At 41.9% G+C, this 24108-nt stretch overlaps 1 protein-coding gene across 1 annotated transcript in view; it reads left to right on the top strand.

Annotated features, from left to right (window-relative positions):
• The window catches only part of Tet (Ten-Eleven Translocation (TET) family protein), an 83905-nt gene that overhangs the window by 51945 nt on the left and 7852 nt on the right, over positions 1-24108 (top strand). Inside the window, exons 3-10 of the mRNA XM_043411023.1 lie at positions 8389-8694; positions 19062-19299; positions 19402-19637; positions 19945-22735; positions 22820-22995; positions 23081-23434; positions 23571-23798; positions 23902-24056. Of these exons, the coding sequence (XP_043266958.1) occupies positions 8389-8694; positions 19062-19299; positions 19402-19637; positions 19945-22735; positions 22820-22995; positions 23081-23434; positions 23571-23798; positions 23902-24056 (4484 nt within the window). The remainder of the gene's footprint in view (positions 1-8388; positions 8695-19061; positions 19300-19401; positions 19638-19944; positions 22736-22819; positions 22996-23080; positions 23435-23570; positions 23799-23901; positions 24057-24108) is intronic.

Here is a 24108-nt window from a genome sequence, read left to right as displayed (position 1 = left end):
GATTAAATTCAATCGGTTTCAAGGAAATAGTATCGGAGCACCGGAGTGTTTTGAAAATTTTTTATTTTCTCCAATACAACACGAAAATCGGGGAGAGAGAAAGAGAGAGAGACAGACGACGAGACAAGGGGTGGATTAAAAAAGATAAAACGCACGAGAGAAGGATGAGAACATCGTGTTATGCACAGGAAGGCGGTGACCAGTGATAAGGGCATGGGTACTAGAGTACGCCGGAATTCGTGATAGGAGAACGATAAACCGGCGCAGTGAGAGTGCAACGAGGAGGTGAATATTGGCACGGAAGGTGAAAGAAAGAGAGATCGCGAGAGAGCTGAAACGAAAACAAAAGTAACAAAAATGGAGGGAAAAGACGAGAAAGAGTAAAAGAAGAATTGAAAAAAAAGAGAAAAGAAACGGGAGGAAAAAGAAGCGAGAGGGAGAGGCAAAGGAGAGAAATATCGGAGGAACGAGTGACCGATAGAGAGGGAAATAAAGAAAGAGAAGGATACCCAGGGAAGAGGAGGCACCGCGAGAAAGAGGGATAGGCTCCGAAAGAGTGAGAGAGAGGCGAAGAGTGATCAAGAGGGACGAAGAGTCAGCGAGGAAAGCCTGAGCACACGAGGGGCCATCGAACGTGGAGAGCAGAGACTCGCCGTGGCCGTGGAACGGTGAGGGACTTCGTTTTATAAAATCATCCGTGAGCACAGTGTGTGTTTTACTCCGTTCGGAATATATTTTATCCCCGTTCAGTGAAAATCTCAAAGCGTTATTATTCAACGGTTATTTTATGCCGATATCATCATGTGCGTTTTAAAATCAACAATTTAATAAAAAGAGTACGACGACGATATAAAATATAAAAAAAACATTGACGAATACGCGATTATACCGACGCGCAGAGGGATAACACAAACCGGCCGCCGCTGTCTGGAAGCGCGGAGTACCGTCGTGAAGAGAGTAAGAGAGACCGACAAGTCGCGAGAGGGAGAGACTCCTCGTCGAGGCAGCCCGAAATCGATTTTCCCCCGCGACGACGGTGTCGACTGTACGACGACGACAACGACGATAAGAAAAGGTGAGCAGCGGGATAAAGAGTGGGAGGAAAACTGAGAGGCTATGAGGCATACCCGAGAAACGGTAGACCAGGAAAGGCCAAAACATCTTCCTGTGTTCCCCCATGCGAAAACCATTTTTGACATCAATTTTTACAGATTTATCAAGCCCCCTTCTCGTGTTTGAATAAATATGGTGGCTGAATCATTCCCTAAAGAGATACCAAAAGTTACTCAATCCCATCGCGATCTTTTAACTGTTTCATCCATAAAATTACATTTTTTTCTTATCATGTACAAATGACACTGTGGGGAACAGTATTATTAGACGTTATTCGATGTCGTGACAAAGATCAAACAAGAAACTGATAAAGCTTTAGAGGGAATAGCATTGCAGCAGATCAAAATAATGGGAATTTTGTCGTTCGTTGCATTGGTTTTTTCATTTCGTGGCGAATCGAAAGGTTGTTTTTCGAATTGGGACAACGAGGTCTGAGCTAGAAACTTGATGGCGTTTGCGCGGGAAAATCAGATCAACATTCGTGCTCGCAGTTGCAGGTCGCCCGTCTTGGTAAATGATAAGCCAAATTTTCATGTTTCACAGGCCCTCTCGGTCTCTATCGTTTTTACTGCAAACTCAGATCGATTAAAATATTGAACTTTGTAAAAACGCTGTTGCTTGCTCGAACGGTTTAACGGCCACCCGGTATAATTACTCAGTCAATGCACAACGGGTGCGTCAATATTTTTTGAGACCTTCACCCGTACGTAATAAATTCAAATATACACTCGTTAGTATACTTGTATCTGTAGGCGCGATCCGAGCCTCGAGCACGGGGATTTCCTCTCCGCAGCGTCTCGAGGTCCTTCCCCTTCTTGTCTTTTGCTTGTCTCGCCTTGTATCTCCCTTACGAGTGTACATCGCGATGTACACGTAGCGTTAACACACTAAGAACATCGAGAGCAGACAAACCACAGACAGAAAACATCAAAGTCTAGCCGTTGCAGTGCGGAAACACGTTTTTTCTGTTTTTTCTTCACTCGAGTGCACGTGGCACACAACAACAAATTCATATCGGGAAGATCAACGAGAGAAAAACAATTTTTAATCGTGCACGAACTATTGAAAAAATATTATTTTTCTATTGGACATGCGTGACGAAGTGGAAATTTCCATGGAAATTACCAAAATCTTCGTTTAATTTAGAATTAAATTGCGATAATTCCATTGATAATCGGACGTTTTCTGATTTATTTTTCATCAAAGGAATTTTTCGATTTTTCAATCACGAGTTCATCTTCGTTGATACAATTTAAATTCTGCAAAGCAATGAAAATCTAAGAGCAATTGGAAATAAAAATGCTGCTGTGGAGGATAACAAGCGTGATTTTCCACATTTTCTCCGATTCGTAGACTGGTAACTATGATTTTGAATGGCACAAAACCGTCGGAGATCTGTTACATATTCAGCGAGTTTCTGGTGGTAAAGAGGCACGAGATGGGTTGTAGGTTGAGAGAGTGACGTATATTCACGAGGTTGTCACTAGTCGCGGCCATCGTCTTGTTATCGGACGTCATGCTCCATTTTTCTTCCTGGCATGGTGGGGAAAAAAAAACTAGAAAAACACATGCACGAGTCGAGCGATGAGTATACGTGAAACGTGCAGAGCCCAGTGACGAGTGTGAAAAAAAATTAGAAAATTCATCAGGACATGAAAATTTTTTATTCAGTTCGACATTTGATCGTCTAACAAAACGATTGGAGTAAAATTTTTTCACAAAAAACGGAAGCGCTTAGCGTGACATTAAAGTCTATTGAATTGTGTTATATTTTACTCACCGAGTGTTGATTGATGATTTTTAGAAAATTTTTTCCTAAAGCTTGAAATTTTGATGAAACTTCCGAGTATTTAATTGGGTTAGGGAATCAAATATTTTACTGGTCCTAAATAATCGGCACATAACAAACGCTTTTGTTCACGAAAACGCTATGGCAAGGCAGGGGAATCTTGAATGTTATGTACGTATGTGTGCTCGTCGGTGGTACGAAAGTTGCGCAATCCTTTGACTCTATCGTGAAGAATTCAGGTCACGCGTTTATCCTATGCTATTACCGTCACGCCATGAAATTCAGTATGTTCGATCTTCCACAATAACTTTTGTTTTTTTCTTTTTTCTTTTTTTTTATTCGACAGAATAAAAACTTAATAAGTGTTCAATTGAAAAAATAGTCGTTGCGGAATTTCTCATAAATTCTCTCATCTTGGCTCTTTCATCGAGAAACTTTCGTGTTTGTAAGGAAATTATTTTTTGCTGCTGGTCATTCGCAGGGCACCACGTGGAGATTATCTACGTGGGGGAACTACGAGCCAATCGAAATGGTTCGCGTTTCTAACCAGTTGGAATAATAACGATAAAAACAACAATAATGATGATAATATGGAGCGCAACAATACACTTTCAGGGACGGAGATCGAAGTATGTTCGATGCTCCGGTCTCGAGTTCTCATGCGGAACAAAGTTCGATTTTCTTCCTCTGTTAATTCCCCGCCAGATTTAATCTTCCGGGGGTTTGCACTCTTCGGATGCCCATCCGAAAATCAGCTCCAATAGAACCCACTTTTTTCTGCTTCTCTGGAAACTACGATGATTGACAGGCCAAAAGGCCACGAACCCTCAATCATCTTTCTATGACGGTTCTGAATATGTTTTTCCGTTATTTTCATTGTCATTTTCTTAAGGACTCTTGGTCTTGTCTATTCTTTAAGGAACTCGGGAACAGCTGAGTGAAGCTAACAATAAGAAGAACGTTGATTGAGTTGTAGCTTCAAATAATTTGTCTTCAAATTCAATAAACGATTTTTGGAATAATGTTCGGAAGGTCAATGTCTTCATCGTTAAGGAAAAAAATTGTTTGATTTCTCGGCTGTAATTTACTTTCACGAATAAATAAATAGCAATTCGATCATTTTTTTCCGGAATTTCAATGAATGACAAATCCTGCATAAGTTCGCGTAAATTTAGTGCACCATCGACGAAAATGCATAACCGGAATCCCCGCGGAGTGCACATACGTGGACAAACACATATACCGACGAATGTTGCGAGCATCATCGCATTTATTGCTGAGGTCGATTATAAATTGGAGTGAACTCGACGAGAAGAGTACCACGCGCCGGATGCATATTAAAAGACTGCAACAAGCTTCATGAATATACATTGGGGAATTTTAAATAACAGTACAAGTGATCTTTGGATTGTTTCGATTGCTAAGTTAGTACGGATGATAAAGGCAAGGGAGAAATAAACAACATCGACGTTAAAAGTATAAAATCAGCTGTCGATAATGACAGTTGAAATGTTTCATGCGCTTCAACAATTTTCCTTTTTATTGCTTTTATTATATACTTTGGAATGGACGTAAAAAATGTTCACAGAGTTGGTCACATTCGAGTTTAAAACACAATTTTCTCGGAGAAAATTGCAAATTTATGGCAGGTGGTTAACAGAGCTCTCTTTCTCTCTCTCTCATTTTTTTTTTCATTTCTTTCTTTCTCTACCTTTCACACTGGCTCTACTTAGGAACTTTTTTTTATCCAACGAGTACTCGAGTTAATGAATTTTCAACGGTCCGGAAGTACTTCAGAAGTGCAATTCGTTTAACCACCGGTTGGCTGGGGAAAATGTCGCGCTGCTTCTCGTTGTCGTCCCTGCGGTCGTTAAGCAGCTCTTACGTCTTTCACTTCTTGTGGTAATTCGAAAAAATAAAAATAAAACGCAAACAAAAGATGATGAGTTTGGAATGAAAGTCCGATTACAGCTAAGTTGCTTCATTATTTTGTCGGTAGTGAATGAGTGAAAAATTCAACACACAAACAAAATATCGATTGTAAAAAAAATTTGAAAAAGTTTACAAAAGTACTGCGATCGATGTTGCTTCCAGATTTTCTCTTCCATTTTTCTTCATACTTTTTGTACTTTTTTCCGAGTGAATATGCTGATCAAGCCGACTATTAAAAATGGCTGAGGGTAAAACTACGACGACGACAAAAATCTTTGTGCCAGTGAAGATTTACCGCGACCCGTGATAGCTGAAGAAAGGGAGCTGCTCGTAAAGTTTCGAATATATTATAAGGGCCCCCGGCGTCGTACCAAAACCTTTATACTGGTTTACGATCTTGGTTATGTTTTCGTTATTAAAATATTCCAATTCTTCTTCCAACACATTTGAATTTTCTCCGATGCGCTATGGATGATAAAAATATTCCAGTATATTCTCCGGGTAAGAGAAATGCAATTATTTGAATTTATGATCGAGAATTTTAGTTCGCAGTTTTGATGTTTTTTCGATAATACTACGCAAAGTCTCAGAATAGCGAGAAATTCGATAGAAACTTCATGATTTATTCTGTAAATTGAATTCCACGATACTTCAACTCCATTCACTATTATTAGTTTCACTGCGCTTTCATGTTTAGCACTGCGAATGCCATTTTCGATAATTGTAACCATTTTCATCTCGCCCAAGCAGTATTTCGGTGGAGTTACAACGATTTAAAATACATCGAAAAGATCACGCTTTTCTGTGGCAGTAATAATCAGACAATAAAACGTTTTCATTAAAATATGATTATTTTGGTATACTTCGAGGGCAAACTTTGCTCGACGACGTCGATAATTGTTGCAGTCCGCCTCTCGTAGGGGTTCTTCGAAAACTCGTCATCGCCATTAAAAAAAACATACCTCAGGCTCGCCTCGAGACGTCCCTGAACGTCTCGTACAAAAAGTACGTGCATTGTTCGAGGCTTGTGACTCTCGCGAAGCTTGCTTTTACGACTTTTCGAGCTAACGTTCTATGTAGCCTTTAGCTTTTTAGAGCTTCTACACCAATAAGGTTGAGCAAACCGTATACGTTATCAGGCTCTGGATAATATAACCAATAAAAATATCGCAGTGTGCGAATGCAGTTGGACTGGCAGGACAGTAGCAAAGTGACGTAAATCGATTGGCCCTTGTTTTTCATTTATTCACCGCAGGCACTAAAGACCTCCATAAAAATGGTGTTTCGCTTCGTATTTATCTCGATAAATAATGCTACCTTCAAAGTTGTTCAATTTTTATTCGTATGACGGGAGAGAATATTGGCGATTGGAAACGAAGTTTCGTTGAGCAAACTGCGAATTGATTTATCTCAAACTACATCGAATTTTTATCTTCGCTCGAGTAAAACGTGATTGAATAGGGTATACACAGCTCGAGCTCGTTTCTCACATTGCTGCGAGTCGAGAGTCGCATAATCGAATTCTTAGCGCGGGCGAGGAGTGCATGGAAACGGCGGGGCGGGGACGAACGGTGACTTCCGGTTCGGGCGAGCTGCCAAGGCGAAACGGCGTACACGTAGTACAGATAAACGTTAACATTGGAGAACAAAAATGAGTTCTACATTCAAGTCGGAACAACAACTTCTGGAGCCAAACACTATTATTTTTCTGCCTTAAGAAGCTTAAATCGCGTAAATATTACGCACGCTTCGATTTCTGTCTTCGAGCCTTTCCTCAGATTTCATTCCTAGCATGTCCGTAATTAATGTCACTTTGAATGCGATTTTCATGAGTACATACTCATTCTTTTAGTCGCTATACATACAGAAGGCGTAAAACCCTTGCACCATTCGACAAAGAATGAATAAAATATCTCGACGCGGGAGAGCGCATCGCGTAGCATTTGGTAACAGCAGTTAAGAAGTTATAGCCAACGGCTCTCCTGGCTAGCTTAGCATGGGCCCGAGACCTTGTCTATTTATAGATCTAACATGTATACAGCTCAAACGTACTCACACAGTATGTCTAATGTCTATAGTATTCGTAGCAGCGTACACAACAGACCTTAATATATCTACTGTACGTGTGTGCACATTCTGTACGCAAATTTGTAATTAAAGTGCCAGTAGTTGATTCGCGATGCTGCATCATACTTATTCCGATCGCACATCTATAGATTCATCTATAGACAGATGTGGAAATTCCTTGGAAAGTTTGACTATAATACCGGATATAGAGGCCATTGATCTTTTTTATTAAACATTTCCATCGATGCGAAAATTGTTTGAGGAGAGGTCGAAAAATCGATGCACAGCTGTCGATCATCGCCAAGTTTATGCAGTTTTTTTTTCAAGAATTCTGTAAGGGCATGAGAGTATAACGAAATGAGGGCAAAATTAGAATGGGGCTAATTTAATTTTTACATTGTATTTTCAGACGGTTTAATTATTTTGCTAAGTTTTCAACGGTTCAATGTTGAATTTATACTGGGAAGGAAGGGATTGTAATTTTTCTTGATTCATGGTCGCGCGCATTGAGACTTTCAAGCACTAATTTTGTTCGGTATATCTATGATCGTGCACAAATCCTGTAGTTGGGATAAACGGACTGCAGAATAGTTGAGTAATTGGAGAATTGGAGATAATCTATCGCCCCATTATAATCGTCAGTAAGATTTCGTGACTGTGAATCGGTAAAGTTTACCTTACAAATTTACACATCGTTGCACGTACGCGGATGTATTAAGAATTTATTACTTTTATTATTCTCATTTGTTCGTCTATCCTTTCCAAGCACCAAGGAATTTCAAACAGTGCAGAAAATCGATGAGATTTTTTTGTCTTTTAACTATTTTACTGCTGATTCTGAGCTGTCCATTTGCGAGAAATTTACAGAAATTCTTTGAGTATAGTTCTCGCGTCATGATTCCTCAAATATGCAGACATGCAAACTTTTTTAGCAGCAGATTTACAGAATACAGATAGCGAGAGAGGCTCATGCACTATGTAAGCCTGATGTAGAAGCACGTTGAACTATGGAAACGAATTCAACGAGCACATACACAGACTACGTTCTACTTAAGGCCACATGGATATTTTTAGCATTAGGGTCACAACTACCGCGAGCTATACCGTTCTAACTCGTTCTCTCTGTCTCTCTTTTCTACAAATGTACGAGAGACACAGAGGCCTGTGCATGGCTTTTTCGAGACTCTAATTGAGATTGTCGGGGTGGATGGAAGATGAAGACGTTTCGCTTCGTTAAGCGAGAATAATATGAGTTATAAGCGAATATTCATGCACCGAGAGTATATTTATAGGGATGCGCGTAGGTGTGTGAATGGGGCATTCAATAGGATTTTATCATCGTAATAATTTGACGGATGTAGATTCCAAACGATGGAGTTTTTATAAATAATTTCGCGACGATAATCATAATTTGAGGTATAAAGATTTTATGTCGTGCAATCGTGCAATTTTAATGAATTATTATTATTATTTTTTTTTTATTACAGAGTTACCGGAAAATCGCGAGACAAGTCAGTACCCCGGATAGCGCGCCAACCGGTCTTGGCAGTCCTCAGGGTGGTCTCGGTGGCATTCAGCATCAGCAACAGCAGCAGCAACAGCAGCAGCAGCAGCAACAGCAACAGCAGCAGCAACAACAGCAGCAACAGCAGCAACAACAACAGCAACAACAATCGCAGCAATCGATACACGCAGATCCCATGCAGCAAGCAAAGGACAATCTGAATCCGGTGGCGAATCAGCAAACCGGCGTTCTTAGAAACGGAAATCCACCGCCCCCGGTCGTCTCGATGGTGAGTCATTGGAAGAAGCGTCCCATCACTCTTTTCATTCGCGTACATTGTTCTTTAACTACAGAAAAACCTTTTAGTAGGAAAAAACATTTTTCAACTTCTTTTTCAAGGTTCAAAAGTTTCGATTCCTCGACCATTACCGGCGGAACCAACGATTAAATTCGATTTCAGTTCAATCGTGTTCCAAAGTATTCCATTGATTTATCGAGCTACATTCGCACGTATACGTACCAACTCGTTTTTCACATCGATGAATCAGCTCTTCAGCTTAATCCAATTGACAGTCAATATTACGAGTAAAAATACATTTTTTTTGTACCTTAGTCGAATGGTAGCCAATCACGTAGTAAAGTGTCGTTTTTAAATTGCAATTTGAGACATAAAAACGTCAGTCTTCGTTCAGTCGTCCTCGAGGCTTATCCACTCTGACAAACGAATGGTTGCCAGAAGAGGTTTATCAGACCCGACAACTCTTTTTCTCTCTCTTTCCCACTTGTATGTATATAACAACTATGACTGTACGTATGAAGAAGAAGAAGAAGAAGAAGTAGAAAGGTGTACAAACGTTTCGAACGCTTGCTCCAGTTTCAGTGCTTGTTAATCATATCGCGTTTGCTCGCGGTAATATTCTTGCAGTTCCTCTAGCTAACTGGCTTATTATTACACCACATTACGACTTTTATAACGTCGTTCCGTTGTATTTTCAGAGTGAGAAAGCACGAGCGATAGAGCTAAGAAGTTCGAGCCTCGCACGTTTTACGTTTGGTGTTCACTCCCCAAGATTTCACTTATTAATCGCGAAGCGTGTAGTAGACGTGCAGTTAATTTATCAGAAAATTGGGCAAGCATTTCAAAATGGAACGTTGAAAACTGAATGTTGCGAAATTTGAGGTTAAAAAGCGTAATCGCTCTTCGGAAGTATGCGGAATGTTACGGCGAATCAAACGGAGAGTACACAAGATAAGTTCGAGTGCTTGATAAAAGAGTGTAATCAATTTTTCAAATAATTTTATCGTTCAATCGCGAATGAAGCACCTCATACACGTCATTCGTTTTCTTCCTTCGCCCAGCTTCGTTTTACCCGATTTTCTCTCTTCCCACCAACGCCTCGTTCGTTTTCCTCCCTTGCTATCTCTCTCTCTCTCTCTCTCTCTCTCTCTCTCTCTCTCTCTCTCTCTCTCTCTCTCTCTCTCTCTCTCTACCAAAAGAGAGAAAGGGAAGGACCGAAGGAAAGAGATAGGCAGAGAGGGTGCTTCCTGTTCCTGCGGGTATTGATTCGTGTTGGTGGTCGGTCACCGCCCCCACAGCCGGCGTCTACCGACGGTCTACCCCTTCTGGCTTTCATGTTTTAGAGTCCTTCCTCTCGTTTTCTCTCGCTTTACTGCCTCTACGTACGTACATACACGTGCACCTGTGCCTTATGCCCTGCTCACGACCTCGAACAATTTCTCGTCTTTCCATATCTCCAAAGACTATTCGCATTTGGAGACAATCCTTCATCGATGTAGTTTTCTTCCATGGAAAGCATGCAGTACTCAAGAAATCCACCACGAAAAAACGCTACTTTTTACCTTTTCAATAGCCCGCAGTCTGCGAAGTGGTTTCAATATCTTCGACCTCAAAGTTTAGTCTCCATCAGCGGAAAACCTCATTAAAAGTTTTCGAACCGAAATCGGTTCCAATCGGTTCGTCTCTTCCATTTTGTACAGTTTCGAAACAATTTTTGGATTTAGACGAATTCAATGAGCATCGAGATCGAAATGATTTGCCAATAAATTCGATGCAAAGTTACCCACCTGCGCTCAGTTAGTGACGTGATTTTTCAGTATTCTTCAGCACTCCTGACTCGGTTCAAGTTTTTCGAAGAATCGTCGTAAATGAATATTCACTGGACTAGTAAATTTTGTGTTTGTAAAACGATAACGAAATAAACGAGCTGACGCGGCATTTAAGTGCTGATCCAGCGAAAAAATACGTTGAACACAACGAGTAAGGTTTTTCACAGCAAAGTCAGGCGAGAATTTGGTGAATATTTAATTCCGAAAATCCACTGAGAGAGAATCGCAGGTAGAAGGAGCAAGGAGATCATTGCGCGTCGTATGCACAATTAATTTCAAACGGGATGGTCAACAGTGACATACAAATTGATAGGAGAAATGGTCACATACGATATGAACAATAATTTTATGCACTCTGCATGAAATCTGGCGGATTGACCCGTGTACGTTCGATCCTGCGTTCACTTTAAAGAGAAAGAGGGATACAGAAAGGAGCGCGGGAACGAGAGAACCATAACGGGAAAACAGAAACGTGCGGATGGTTAATGTGTGCGGCGACGATAATTGGCAATATCGAGCCGATAAAGGAATCGACGTTCCGAGTATCCATCGAAACGCGCAATTATGCAGCAAACCCGAAACCGCGGAATTCCGGTACTCGTTGGCGCACGGTCCACCGAATGTTACTTACAATACATGTGCGTTGTAGCCTTTACTCTTCGTACGTGCAAAGGCTCACATAGAAATACGAACGCAGATATGTACAACAATAGAATTGCAACTGAGCCACGGTGCACGTGCGGTTTTCACTTGTGATGTATACGAGGCTGCTTGGCTCCCGTTCGTAAACGGCGGGCTCACACGCACACGAACAAAGCTCTTTACCAATCTCCACTCGAATCCGTGTCCATTGCCTGGTAACAGACAGAATTCAGGGAGAAACAATATAATTTGGTCGTACGTGGAATATCAGTCATACGTTTGCTTTACACGCTTGTCGACCCATTGTAAATTCAAATTCAATTTCCCGCCATCTCTCTTTTCTCTCTCACACAAGATTTAATGGAGTACACGATTCTGGCATAATGCAATCATAACATGCTTTTCATATGCCAATTGTGAGTGGATGTACTAATGTTTGGTTCAGATCAGCAATCAAAAACCAATCAGGGAGAAGGAAAAATTATTCCTGCATATTCGAGCTCGCAGAAAATTGATTTTTCATCTGTTTTATTATTTTGAATAATTTTCTGCCAATTACTATCGCAACAATGATCAATAAATTTTATGGAGTTTATTCAACAAACGTGGAATTTGGATAAAGATTTTACGACACGCGATAGTGCGAGCTATACTCGCGTTGACAAGACCTGTCAAAATCCGCGTTCGGTCTTCTGTGTTTTTGTGTATTTTATATTTAATAAAATTTTTTTTTTTTTTTTTTTTCATTTTGATACAAATTCCCATAGTTCATTACAAATTGATATACCCCGAAGCTGTAGTTCGACTTTTTAGAATGTATAAAGAATAAAACGGTGATAGAGTCGGGACGATACAGAAGCGTTTCAGTAAAACGAAACTGTCGATAAATCCACTACTAGCAGCGGCGTGAGAGAGCTTCAAACGTTCTCACTCTCTCCTTGTCACTTGGCGAGTTCTCGTTTTCTCGTTTCAGCGAGAACGAACGTTCCAATTCTCATCGAAGCTTTCAAGTATCGATATAGACTTTAAATGGTGTATACAACGTGTACCTGAAAGAGGCGAGGGCAATGAAGGATTTACCTTTGGACGGGGGATCACATTTTATGGCTTTTCACGCAATTTTGCTATTGGTTTCTCTCGCTCACGCACACTCGCTCTCTCTGATCTCTTTATTGCTTCGTATATGAATCTACAAATGCACATGTATTTATAAGAGGGATTAGAGCGCTCGTTGAGCAGCAAATACCAAAATTCTCTCCTGGCAAAAGCATCGTGTCAATAAATAGATTTCTTCACACCGTGATCCGATGCAATCCACTTTCGCCGCCCCACTATATCCACGTTTGAATAATCCGTTCCACGCGAGTTTCATGTTCAAATAATAAGTTTAATAGCACTGAGACATAATTGTTGAAACCATCATAATTAGGCACCCCTTCGTGTTATACCCGCGGGAAACGAGCACAATATTTTGCGTGTTAATGAAATTAAGGGTGGACATATTTCGGGACGTTCCCAATAATTCAATGGCCTCTTCCTGTTCACTTACGAATGGTCGGGTATATTTTCAAATTTACGGATTTGACAGCATTATTTACCCGCAGCTGGTCGAATTTTCTACGAAACGCACTTTCTCGGAAGTGAATGCTGGGAAGTGAGCTATAAACAGGGTTTTTTAAGGACCTTTAAGAAAAGCTCGTAATTTTTTAATTAATCGTCCATTGATTTACGATAAGCGAAGGGGTAACATTTTTCAAAAAGGCGGTTAACGTTTCGAAGCGAATCTGCAAAGTATTCAATTTCCGAAACTAGTGACAAAACGATTTCAAACTGCGAAACCAGAATTGGCTGCAATAAATCTTTCAATCTTTTTATCCATACGGGAGCGCGTACACACGTGACCGCGTATTCAGGGAGTATGTGACCGCCCTGGGCACTTGATTACTTTAAAAAGCTCAAAATGAAACTGGCGAGTGATCTGCGGCAGCAGTTTATTCCATTTGAGTTCTCGCTTTTTCATTTGATTGACGCATTTTTTCGTTTTTTTTCTCGACACACATCGACAGGAGACTGGGAAATGAACAAAACCGCGTCAGAAGAGGAATTCGACAATATTTCACCTTTTTTTCCAGCGTCAGGAGTCACTTCACAAAAAAATGGAGTTCGCCCTGATGTCAAGTCCGGGATTCGAATCAAATTTTTGCAATATTACTTCCGCGAAAACGGCGTGAGAATATTGGGGTAAAAATGATAAAATAGGATTGAACGAAGATTTTTTCGATTCAGTAAAAACTAATTGACTAAAATGGTTTTACGTTTGCCAGAAAATCGTTTATAATCCGAAGCATCCTTCCCGTCGATTTGCTGACCAAAGTGTCAAAGTCTTTCAGTCCCACACTTGTGAGCCTAATTTCCGACTATTTTGAAGTGTCCCAAAAGCTATCTCTCGGGGGTCCAAAAGTTTTGTAGAAGCAATTGATTCAAAGGGGAAAGGATCGGAGGTCGAGGTTCCGTCGATGATCCCCTGCACCTCGTGTTATACAGAGAAAACGATTACATGATGCTGCTAACGTACAGTTAAAGGATGGGCTTCTGGCCATAGTGAAGTGCGAGTTGGGGTCACGGCGTCGGTTCCCCGGGGTTATGTAGTAACGCGTGTTCGTGTCCATTCAGGAAATCTCGTTTTATCCCATCGGTAGAAGGTTCGTGCGGTTGTCGCCTGCTCGTTCAACCGCTTGACATTGCTGCCACGACCACCTTTTGGTCTTGTTGTTGTCGTAGGTCACGTCACTAGGAGGATAACCTTTGGCGAGGTGCGAGTGAGAGAAAGAGACAGAAAAGGGCGAAGAGGAGCAGCGATATCTCATCGTTAAGCCATCACTTTCATCCCCCTCGGTCTTACGATTGCTCAACAGTATTTCTCTTCTCTTTCTTTCCCTCTCTCTCTTTCTCCTCCTCTTACACACACGCCTCGCCTCAGTATTTCTTTCCTCCTTTAGCTTCCCTTTCTGTATTCAGCCATTTGGCGCCAGTATTTGTGAGGGTGTACAAGGGGTTGTCCAACAGTTTTCTCGTATTTCCGATGACAGGCCGGGTTACGTCCTTGAGGTCTCGGAGGCTTTTGCGTCAAGGGGTCGTAGTGACCTGCGACGTCTTCATTTGTCTCTCTCGATCGTACACGCCCTAAACTTACCAGCTCTGTAGAGAGAACCCTCACCAACTTTCCCCAGCCTTCAACATCCTCGATTTTATCAGGGCACGAGAATCGCAGTCACAAACACCGTTCGGCATGAACCACTTTCGGGAAGCCCGCCCCGATGTAATTATACTTTATATACAGAAAACGGACATACTAATATGGATGGGTAAGTGGTGGCGTCCCATTCGTGGCTTTTAACCATCCTCTGAACCGATCCCCACGTCCAATTGAAACATTGCTTTTCTCTTCTGCTTCCTGTACTCCAGAATGGCTCTGTTATTAAGAGGAAAATAATCGAGAAAACGATGAAGCCGCATTTGCCACACTTGATCTTCCACCACTCGATGAGATCGTGTTACTTGATTGGACAGTATCCTCGATGGTCTGTTTGTTTCTATAAAAAGTCCTTCCCATTTGGAAGCTCTTGTTTCGGTAGTTTTGACATTACGAATACGCATGTTTGATTTTTCCTAATCGAAAGCGACTTCCTGCGGTCATCTGACAAGGAGAATTCATCGTCAAAGTTTCATCGGAAAATTATATCGATTATCGTTCGCACGAGCCTCGTTATTTTTTCACCAATTTTCCATGAACGCCACGCACGATATTTTCGTTTTTGTCTCTCCGTACTGTCACGTTTATTTTAAAACGCTGCCCCGCGACGAGCTGAACAACTATTACATTGCACAACGTGAAATCGATTTCGTGAGAGACAGAACCGCAACCGACGGAGCAAACTTTCTCTTTGCCCGATCAGCAAGTTTCTGCAACGATTCTTGAGCGCTTTATGCTACAGTTGATGCTGCCAGCACGTACCTACAGGATCGCGGTTTTTGTAGTACAAGAACATACGCTTACTCTTATACTATCGAGCTGAAACATTATCACGACTGGTCACAGACGTTCGGGAATAAAGTTTCGATCGATAGGAGCTCTCGGGCGAGTATACTTGTGTATGTTATATGTCAAAAGCCTAGGGATTCAATGGAACGAGAAAAAAGAGTAAGGAAGTGAAATACTCGACGAACGATTTTTCCCTTTTTCTTTCTTCCTCTCTTGCTCTTTGTTTTTCGTGCTTTACTGTTCTCGAGTTCCCTTTGCTACATGGAAACCCTCTACTAATGAAGCGTTCCGTCGACAAACAAACTCGCTAATTACTAATTAAATCTTCGCACTAACTGTGGACCTAATGAATTCGCGACGAGAAAACGCGCTCGTCCTCCATCCCGTGCGGACCGAAAATTAAACTTCTCTCGTGCACCCTGTAGGAGAGCCCGGTAATATATCAGATTTACAATGTACGCGGAAAACTCTCTCGAGCTCCCTACATAACAAGCTTCCCGTCGAAAAAGTTGTTTATAAAATTTATTAGTTCCCGTTCATACTCGATTTTACGAACTCACTTTTCCCCGCATTCATACTCTGCGTTTGGACACGATAAATGTGAAAAAGCTTCATTTTTCAAATTCACACGAAGTCTTTTTTGATTCAATGTAAACTCGCTTATTCAAATTTTCTCAAAATTATTCGTTTCAGTTTTAATTTGTTTAATTGGCTGATAACTTTTCTTCGATTCTAGTCAACATTCATCGCGGCATCAATTTTTTTTTCACGGGAGGCGATCAAACATTCGATTTCAACGACTCAACTTTATCGCTCTAATTAATAAGCACTGAGATGGCGAATCTTTTGAAGCCCAATTTCAATTTCGTCGAAACTCTTACGGCTTATTGCTTCATTTGAAATCGTCGCATCTCGTAGACAAAGTATATAACCTCCGTCGAACCGAAGCAAGTTTGTTTTCGTCTCCGTGATCCCTTGCCCGACCAGCGAGACACCCGAGGATTACCCTCGGTAATTCAATAGCGCCTAATTGGACCGTGAAACTCGTAACGAGCGTAATAAGCCGCAAAACGGAGGAGACAGCTGAGGCGCGAGGAGCAGCAAGCTCCAAGATGCTAGTGGGTGTACCTCGGTGCTTCAAGTTTTGAATTAATTGCCTGAAGCGAGATACACACCCGCGGTGGCTCCACGATCCATGTATAGATTTATTCAAAGGAAAATTCGAAAAGAGACAGTTTACGGGGATTTATCGAATGTTTGTTAAAACGGAATCTCTTCCATTGATATGAGACGCACAGTATAATCTCCGCAAAGTCTATTGAACTTGTTTCCACAGGGATTGAACAATCAGGAAACAGGATTCGTCGACGAGCGTGCCTAACCTTGACAATAATTCATAATGGAAACAGTTTTTTTATTGTCAGAAACGCTCTTCGCCACTTTTTTCCCAACGTTCATAAGGACAGTTTTCTATAAAATTTGTTTTAGTCATCGAAGGTTTGATCGTATATTGCTGGGCTCATTTGAATTCCAAAATACATTTATGCATGGGAGTTATGATGATTCGGAGTGATAACGATCATTGACCGGTTAGTTTGGAGGACGAGGTCGGCCGCTGACTCTCGGTCAGAGTATCAGATCGCGAACCTGGCGAGCCTCAGTTACCTGCGAGTGCTTCTCGAGAGGCCTGAAGCACGTTCGAAGGTCAGAAGAATGCTGGTCGCGCCAGCGAGTCCCCAGCGCGAATAAACGATTCGGAAAGACATTTAATGAGCGTTTTTTTCACCGTGAATATTTAAACTCGTTAACAGTGATGGGGTTAATCTTGTTATGCTTTTTTTTGATCATTGAAAAAGTTCAAAGCCCAAAAAGGGCGAATAAAGGGTTCTCAAGTTCCTGAGTGAATTGGAGGCCGATCTGAAGGATCTTCATACGTTTATCCAAGTATTTGTATATAAATATTATTATTTTACTGAGCGAGTTGTATAGTCTCACGAGAGAAAATAGTGAGGGCGAGAGGGGAGTGAAGCTGGCATGAAACGTCGCGACTAAAACTCTCCTCCGTTTCGTCATCGTTCTCTTTTTGCACTTACTTTTACAGGCGCTTTGCGAGGTTGCCGAGTCTATCGCGGTCTCTCGACGAGAACAAATCTCTCTCAATCTCCTTTTGCCTGAGGCAACAACCCTTGTCGTTCTTTACTATTTTTCTTCGTTCATCTCTCATTGAAAAACGTAGCACCACATTTTTTTTTAGAAAATCATATTTTTTCAAGAGTCCACGGAAATGTAAGCTTTGTCCAGCTAGTGCGTGAAGTTGAAGCCCAAAACTCTTCTGCGAGAGCATTTTATTCATACGACTCATTGTTCTGTAGTTGTATACGTCACACGGTTTGAATTTAACGAGATTTTCTTGAGTGATGCACCATATACGAGGATAGGACGCACATAGACAGTAATGTACATCGAATCTACGTCCATGAGAGCTACATGCATAATGAAGCTTAAAAAAAAGAGGTGGGAAGTTTTTATAGTATTTTTCCACGTTCATATTATAGTTCTACCTTTGAAAAGCTCCGAGGCTCTTTTCTCCACCATGGTGGTCGTCGTATTCACGGCTATAAATTATCACAGAGCTTTTTGCAGTTTTTCTACCTCCTCGTACCCGTAGTGTTAGCGTCATTTTCGCGTGATAAAGTGAAATAGAGGGAAAAGGCACACGAAAAGGGAATAAAAAGTAAAACTGAAACGAAGGGTGGGTAAAGCGCATCAAAACCTGGAGCCAAGCTTTAACGGGATAAGCCAACGCTGTTCACACACTAGTTTTCTTCTATTTCTCTCTCGTATTCGTACCGTCATAATATACGTAACATAGATATATAACAAACGAGTTCGTTCCACAGAACCTGTCTCTTGACCATTTTAAAAAATTTTTGACAAAGCTTTTCCCACACAACGTGGTGTGTGGTCAGAATCCCCGGACTATTCATATTGATTGATAAAAAAAATTGGGTATTTTGCTCAGATTCCGATCAAGTTAACATCTGGGACTGTGGACACTTTTACTTGTGAGAATCTTGCACATTTTTCACTCTTTCGATCTACCGATAAGCTGCTATTTTCTTCTCCAATGGAAATGAAAACTCTAGAAAATCTGAAATAGGCAGTTTGAGGATGAATGAAAAACCGACATGGTCAAACAGCCGTCGAAAAGAAGTGCACTGACTTTACATATATAACGTCAAGGTGTTTGATGAATGGAATGACGAAAGAAAGTGCCTCGGTAAAAAAGCTACTACAGAGCTTTGCAAGGAGACATCCTACACCTCTATGTATATAAATCCTAACACGTAAAGGCTTCCAAGAGGGCTTTTAGTTTCTCGAGTGTGTATTCTGCGATTCAGTTGAGATTGACTGAATGCTCCCACATTTTTTCCTTCAATTTTGTACCAGGTGCATAACATCCTGATAATCGTATCTCTGAAACGATGTTTCGAAGTCACTCGAAGGATTAATCCACTCAGCTAACTCATCGAGCTCGGTTTCAATGATTACGAACCATTTAATTTTGATATTATTTACTTTTGTGTTTGTTCGCTAATGGACGTGAATAATATTTCGAAATCACTCACAGGCTTGACTCTCAACATGCTTGATATGTGGCAATCCAATTGTTGTTCGAAATAAACAAATATTCATTGCTCTCAGTTTCGAAAGGGCGAACAGACTGTTTCTCTTTGATATTTGAATTCGATTATTATCTGTATTAAGCAACGATAACTAAAAACTAATGAATGATTAATGAAAGTTTGCTTAAATATGGAATATTGTTTAATTTATTGTTGCAGTCACCCGGTGTAATGCCGTTTTACGGTGACACGAGTGCCGGCTTCCGGCCAGCCGCTGGGTTTGGTAATACCGTATGGCACCAGGGAGTAGGTCCCGTCGGTGCAGTCACGGTTGAGACCACACCAGCCGCTTGGCCACCCCAGCAATTTATCCAACAAATACCCGCACCAAACCAGTTGGAAGAGTTGAGGTATCATACTCAGTATAGTGCAGCCACTCCTTACCACCCTCAACCAGGTCAGTAATAATTCATGACAAAAAATAAATACAAAGATTTGAATCGAAGGAAAGGATAATAAAGGTGAATGATTAATCGATTTGACGTGGTGAAAATTACAGTTACTTATCAGCAACAAGCTTTCATCGCAACCGATCAGTCAGCCTTCCAGCGTGCCGGTGCTCCGGGACAATACGCAATCACGGGGCAACCTTCGCCCCTAGCCCCTGTGGCTCCACAAACGGGAGGCTCGACACCTCAGAGAGCCCTGAATGGCCAATTTATGGACCCTGCAGCAACACCCGGCCAACCGGTTGGCTACGAACGTCAGGAGTACGTAAACGGCTACCAGCAGCAGGTAAGAAAAGCAGTCACATAAAACTTTCACATTTTCTTCATCCCCGACACACGGATAGCATTTTTCGGTAAACATTAGCGGAATGATTTCCGAGTCCGTCATTCGTAATTGGTGTTTGATTTTTTTCTTTTCGGTTGTTGGCAGTTTATTTTTTGCGATATGTAGTAACTGTGAGAAAAAAAATATTTTGAGTTAGTGAAAAAAGAAAATAGCAATCTTTGTAGGCGTTTACAGCGAGAAGAACACGCGGCGAGACTCAGAGCGATCGATCGGTTTTAAGTTACAGATCGAATGATCCTCTTTTCAGGACGTGACGATGGCACCACCGCCGTCGACCACGCCGACGAGTCGTAGCAGCTCGGTTCACATGGACACCCAACAACAACAACAACAACAACAACAACAACAACAACAACAACAAACCTCCCAGCAGCAATCACAACAGCCACCACCTAACGATTCCCAAGTAAAAGGATTCGCAACGATAACCGGCAACGGGTCGGGAAACGAGATGCCTGGGTATCCACTTCAACCGGGCCCACAGAGTTTACACAACTCTAACGGATATCCAGGCTACGTGGAAATGGGTCAGCAGCAAGTACAGAATCAATGGCAGCCACAAGTTGCTCAGCAACAAGCACAGGCAGCTGCGGCAGCAGCGCAACAGCAAAGAGAAGCTCAAATGCCAAGACAACCAGCTGTTTCGGACGCAAGTCAAAGACACATATGGGCGGACTCGAATACGACGGCAAAAATTGGTAACAATGGAATGAGTTGGTCAGACACGAGTAATATGCAGGAACAATCGAGGCCCCCGAGTCACATGAGCTGGGAAAATGGAAATACAAAAGAATCGCGTACAGTGCAATCTTGGAGTGACAACAACGGTGAGGCCCAGCAACAGTCACGGGATCAGCAGTCGTCGCAAGGTAATTGGTCGCAGCAAAGTCAAAAAATGCGTGAAAACCAAAATCCAAGATTGACACCGTCCGCTCAACAGCAGCAGCAAGGTTGGCCTCAGCATTCGCCAAAAATGTCGGACCACCAAGGCTCTGCGCAACAAAACTCACGAATCACACCGTCCAGTCAGCAACAATCACAACAGCATAATTGGCAACAAAACAGTCCAGAGATTCAGGCTCAGCAGCAACCTGGCCACCAGAATCCGAGACTTACACCGTCCGGCCAACAAATGCAACAGCAACATCAACAACAACAACAACAACAACAACAACAACAAATTCAGCAGCAACAATTGCAGCAACAGCAACAAATGCAACAGCAACAGTGGGCCCAACAAACGAAAATCGAACAAAATCCACGTTTAACCCCGTCAAACCAAATGTCCTGGCCAGATACGCCGACTAGTCAACCCAATTGGTCACCGAGCAGTATGAAGAGTGACGGTAGCCAACAACCTCAGCAACAATGGCCAGAGACCCAACCGAGTCCACGTAGAACACCGAGTCACCAAACAGGTTCGTGGCAAAATCAACAAAATCAGGAGAATAAAATGGACACGCAAATGAGCTGGTCTCCTAGTTCTGGTTCTGAAAATCCGGTGAATTGGGGACAACAAAATACGAAGCAGGATATGCAAAATTCTGGGGAAAGAATCATGTGGCAGCAACAGCAACAGAACGCGGAAAATAGCAAATCAAACGGTTATTCCGAGAATCAGGATGGCTCGGAAAATAATATGTATTCTCAATCCAATCGCGTTACAAGTCGATTAAAGTCAATGATTCTAAATAAAAAACAGCAGCAGCAGCAGCAGCAGCAGCAACAACAACAACAACAACAACAACATCAGCAGCAGCAGCAGCAGCAGCAACAACAACAACAACAACAGCATCAGCAGCAGCAGCAAATGCAGCATCAACAAATGCAGCAGCAGCATCAAATGAACCAACAGGACTTGCAACCTCAACAAAATCATCATGTACATCATCATATGTCATCGCAACACGGTAACGGCAACAATGGCTCGGGTAATGATTTTCCTACGGATGACAGAATACGAGAGTCACATGAGAACGGATCTGAAAAAATGCAGGAAAAAAGATCGGAACAGTATCTCAATCAATCCGCAGTAATGTCGATGCCACAAACAAACGAATCCATGACCGGTAATTTTTTATTGCATAGCCACCACCCTCGGGCCGATAGTTTGCCCGACGGTGGTGGCTTATGGGAATGGACAGGAGGAGGAAATCATTTAGGTCACGTGAATCACGTTGAGAGCGGGGAGATGATCTCAGAAACGGGTATCACAGCTATGCAAAATTTCATGAAATACGCGACCGAGGAAAAGACCGATCGTGAGACATCTTGTAACGATCAACAGCAAGATCCATGGCCAGAATCAAATGCAAAAGTTACGGAAGATACTAACGTAGATAACAAATCTTTCCAACAAAATCTTGGAATTTCTCCTTCCGAAGAAATCAATGGGAAAGTACCACCGGAAGAAAGAATCGAAGACGCTACAGACTGCAAAGAGAATCCGATTATTGAGAAATTTGATGATATTGATTTTTTGAAAGAAACTGAGGCTAATAACGATACATCCATACATCCTGAAAATTTTTCAAGCGGAAACGTTAATAATGCCAACGGTGATGATCATGGGTCAGAAGTTAAGTACGACTCAAACCAGACAATTAAACAAGAAACAACGGAATACACGTGCACGAATGAGACGAATAACGAGGTCAATACGACCAGAGAAGAAGCGACGCAACCACATCTAATCAAGGAGGAACCTGATCAGGACGATGCGGAAACAACGGATTACAAGTTCAGAGGTGACGGAGGTCCAGCAAAATTGACCAGCGGTGGTGGTTCTTGGTGCTGCCGTCGTGGCGGCACCGAACAACCGACACCGGAACACCTACGCGATGGTTGTTGTCAAGGTCTGCAAACGAGAGATGAGATTTTGGCAGAGTCACCTCAAAAAGCTGATCCCAACGTTAAAACCGAAGATTCGAGTTCAGCGGGCGGTACATCAACGACTAAGTTGCAAGATCATCTCGATAAATTGAAAAACAATGTGCGAACCGAGGTCCCAGATTGCAATTGTTTTCCAGCTGATAAATGTAAGTCGACCACTAAGCTGTTTCCATACGTGTCATTGAAGTTCGTCTCAAAGTGTTCTAAGCAAAATTATTCCAAATTCAAAGGTCCACCAGAACCCGGATCCTACTACACGCATCTGGGAGCAGCTGCCAATTTGTTAGACCTTCGTAACGATCTTGAAAAGAGAACTGGATTGAAAGGAACTGCAATCAGATTCGAAAAACTTGTGTACACGGGCAAAGAGGGCAAAACCACGCAAGGTTGTCCGTTGAGTAAGTGGGTGAGTTGATAATCCACTTGTTTATCGTAGCAATCGACAACAATGTTCATCGGAGCATAATACTAAAAATACTTCTTTCATCCAGGTCATCAGACGTTCGGGAAACGAAGAGAAGATATTGTCATTGGTGAAACATCGACAGGGTCACAAATGCGCGACGGCATGGATCGTTGTCGCAATTGTTGCCTGGGAAGGCGTTCCCACCCACGAAGCAGATAGAATTTATTCTCTTCTCAGTCATAAGCTCAATCGCTTTGGACTTCCAACGACCCGAAGATGCGGTACCAATGAACCAAGAACTTGCGCTTGCCAAGGGCTCGACCCTGACACCTGCGGAGCAAGCTTTTCCTTTGGATGTTCCTGGTCGATGTATTACAACGGATGTAAATATGCGAGGAGTAAGACCGTTCGCAAGTTTCGATTGTCCGTGAGGACTGAGGTAATTTCTGGCCAATATTCGTCCACATAATTTCGGCATAAAAAACTTTTCACGTTGTCAATATTCGGCTCGCCATGAATGGTAAATCAAACAGGCCTGAAAACGGTTGTCTAGAGCTTTTGTAATATTGTTGCAGGAACAAGAGGTCGAAGAAAGGATGCACGTACTTGCCACACTTCTTTCACCGCTTTATCTGAGCCTCGCTCCGGAAGCTTTCAATAATCAGACTCAGTTCGAAAGAGATGCCAGTGAATGTCGGTTAGGATTTAAACCAGGTCGACCTTTTTCCGGAGTAACAGCTTGCATTGACTTCTGTGCTCATTCACACAGAGATCTACATAATATGAACAATGGTTGTACGGTGGTAAGTTTCCTAATAGTCTGAATCGATTGATTTATTTCATAGAGGTTATGGCATAACCTTGATTTATCATTACTGATGAATCAATGATTTCATTATGATTCAGGTTGTCAGCCTTACAAAACATAGAACGTTGAGTAAACCTGACGACGAGCAGTTACACGTTTTACCGCTTTATGTGATGGATGATACGGATGAATTTGGTTCGAAAGACGGTCAGGATGAGAAGATCAGATCTGGAGCGGTTGAAGTTCTAACAAAGTAAGTCATCATATCGAAGTAAAATGTTTAAAAGCACATTTCCATTTCACAG

This window comes from Venturia canescens, chromosome 2 (genome assembly GCF_019457755.1).
Source record: "Venturia canescens isolate UGA chromosome 2, ASM1945775v1, whole genome shotgun sequence".
Taxonomy (NCBI): Eukaryota; Metazoa; Arthropoda; class Insecta; order Hymenoptera; family Ichneumonidae; genus Venturia; species Venturia canescens.
This window is presented reverse-complemented; position numbering and strand designations above follow the sequence as displayed.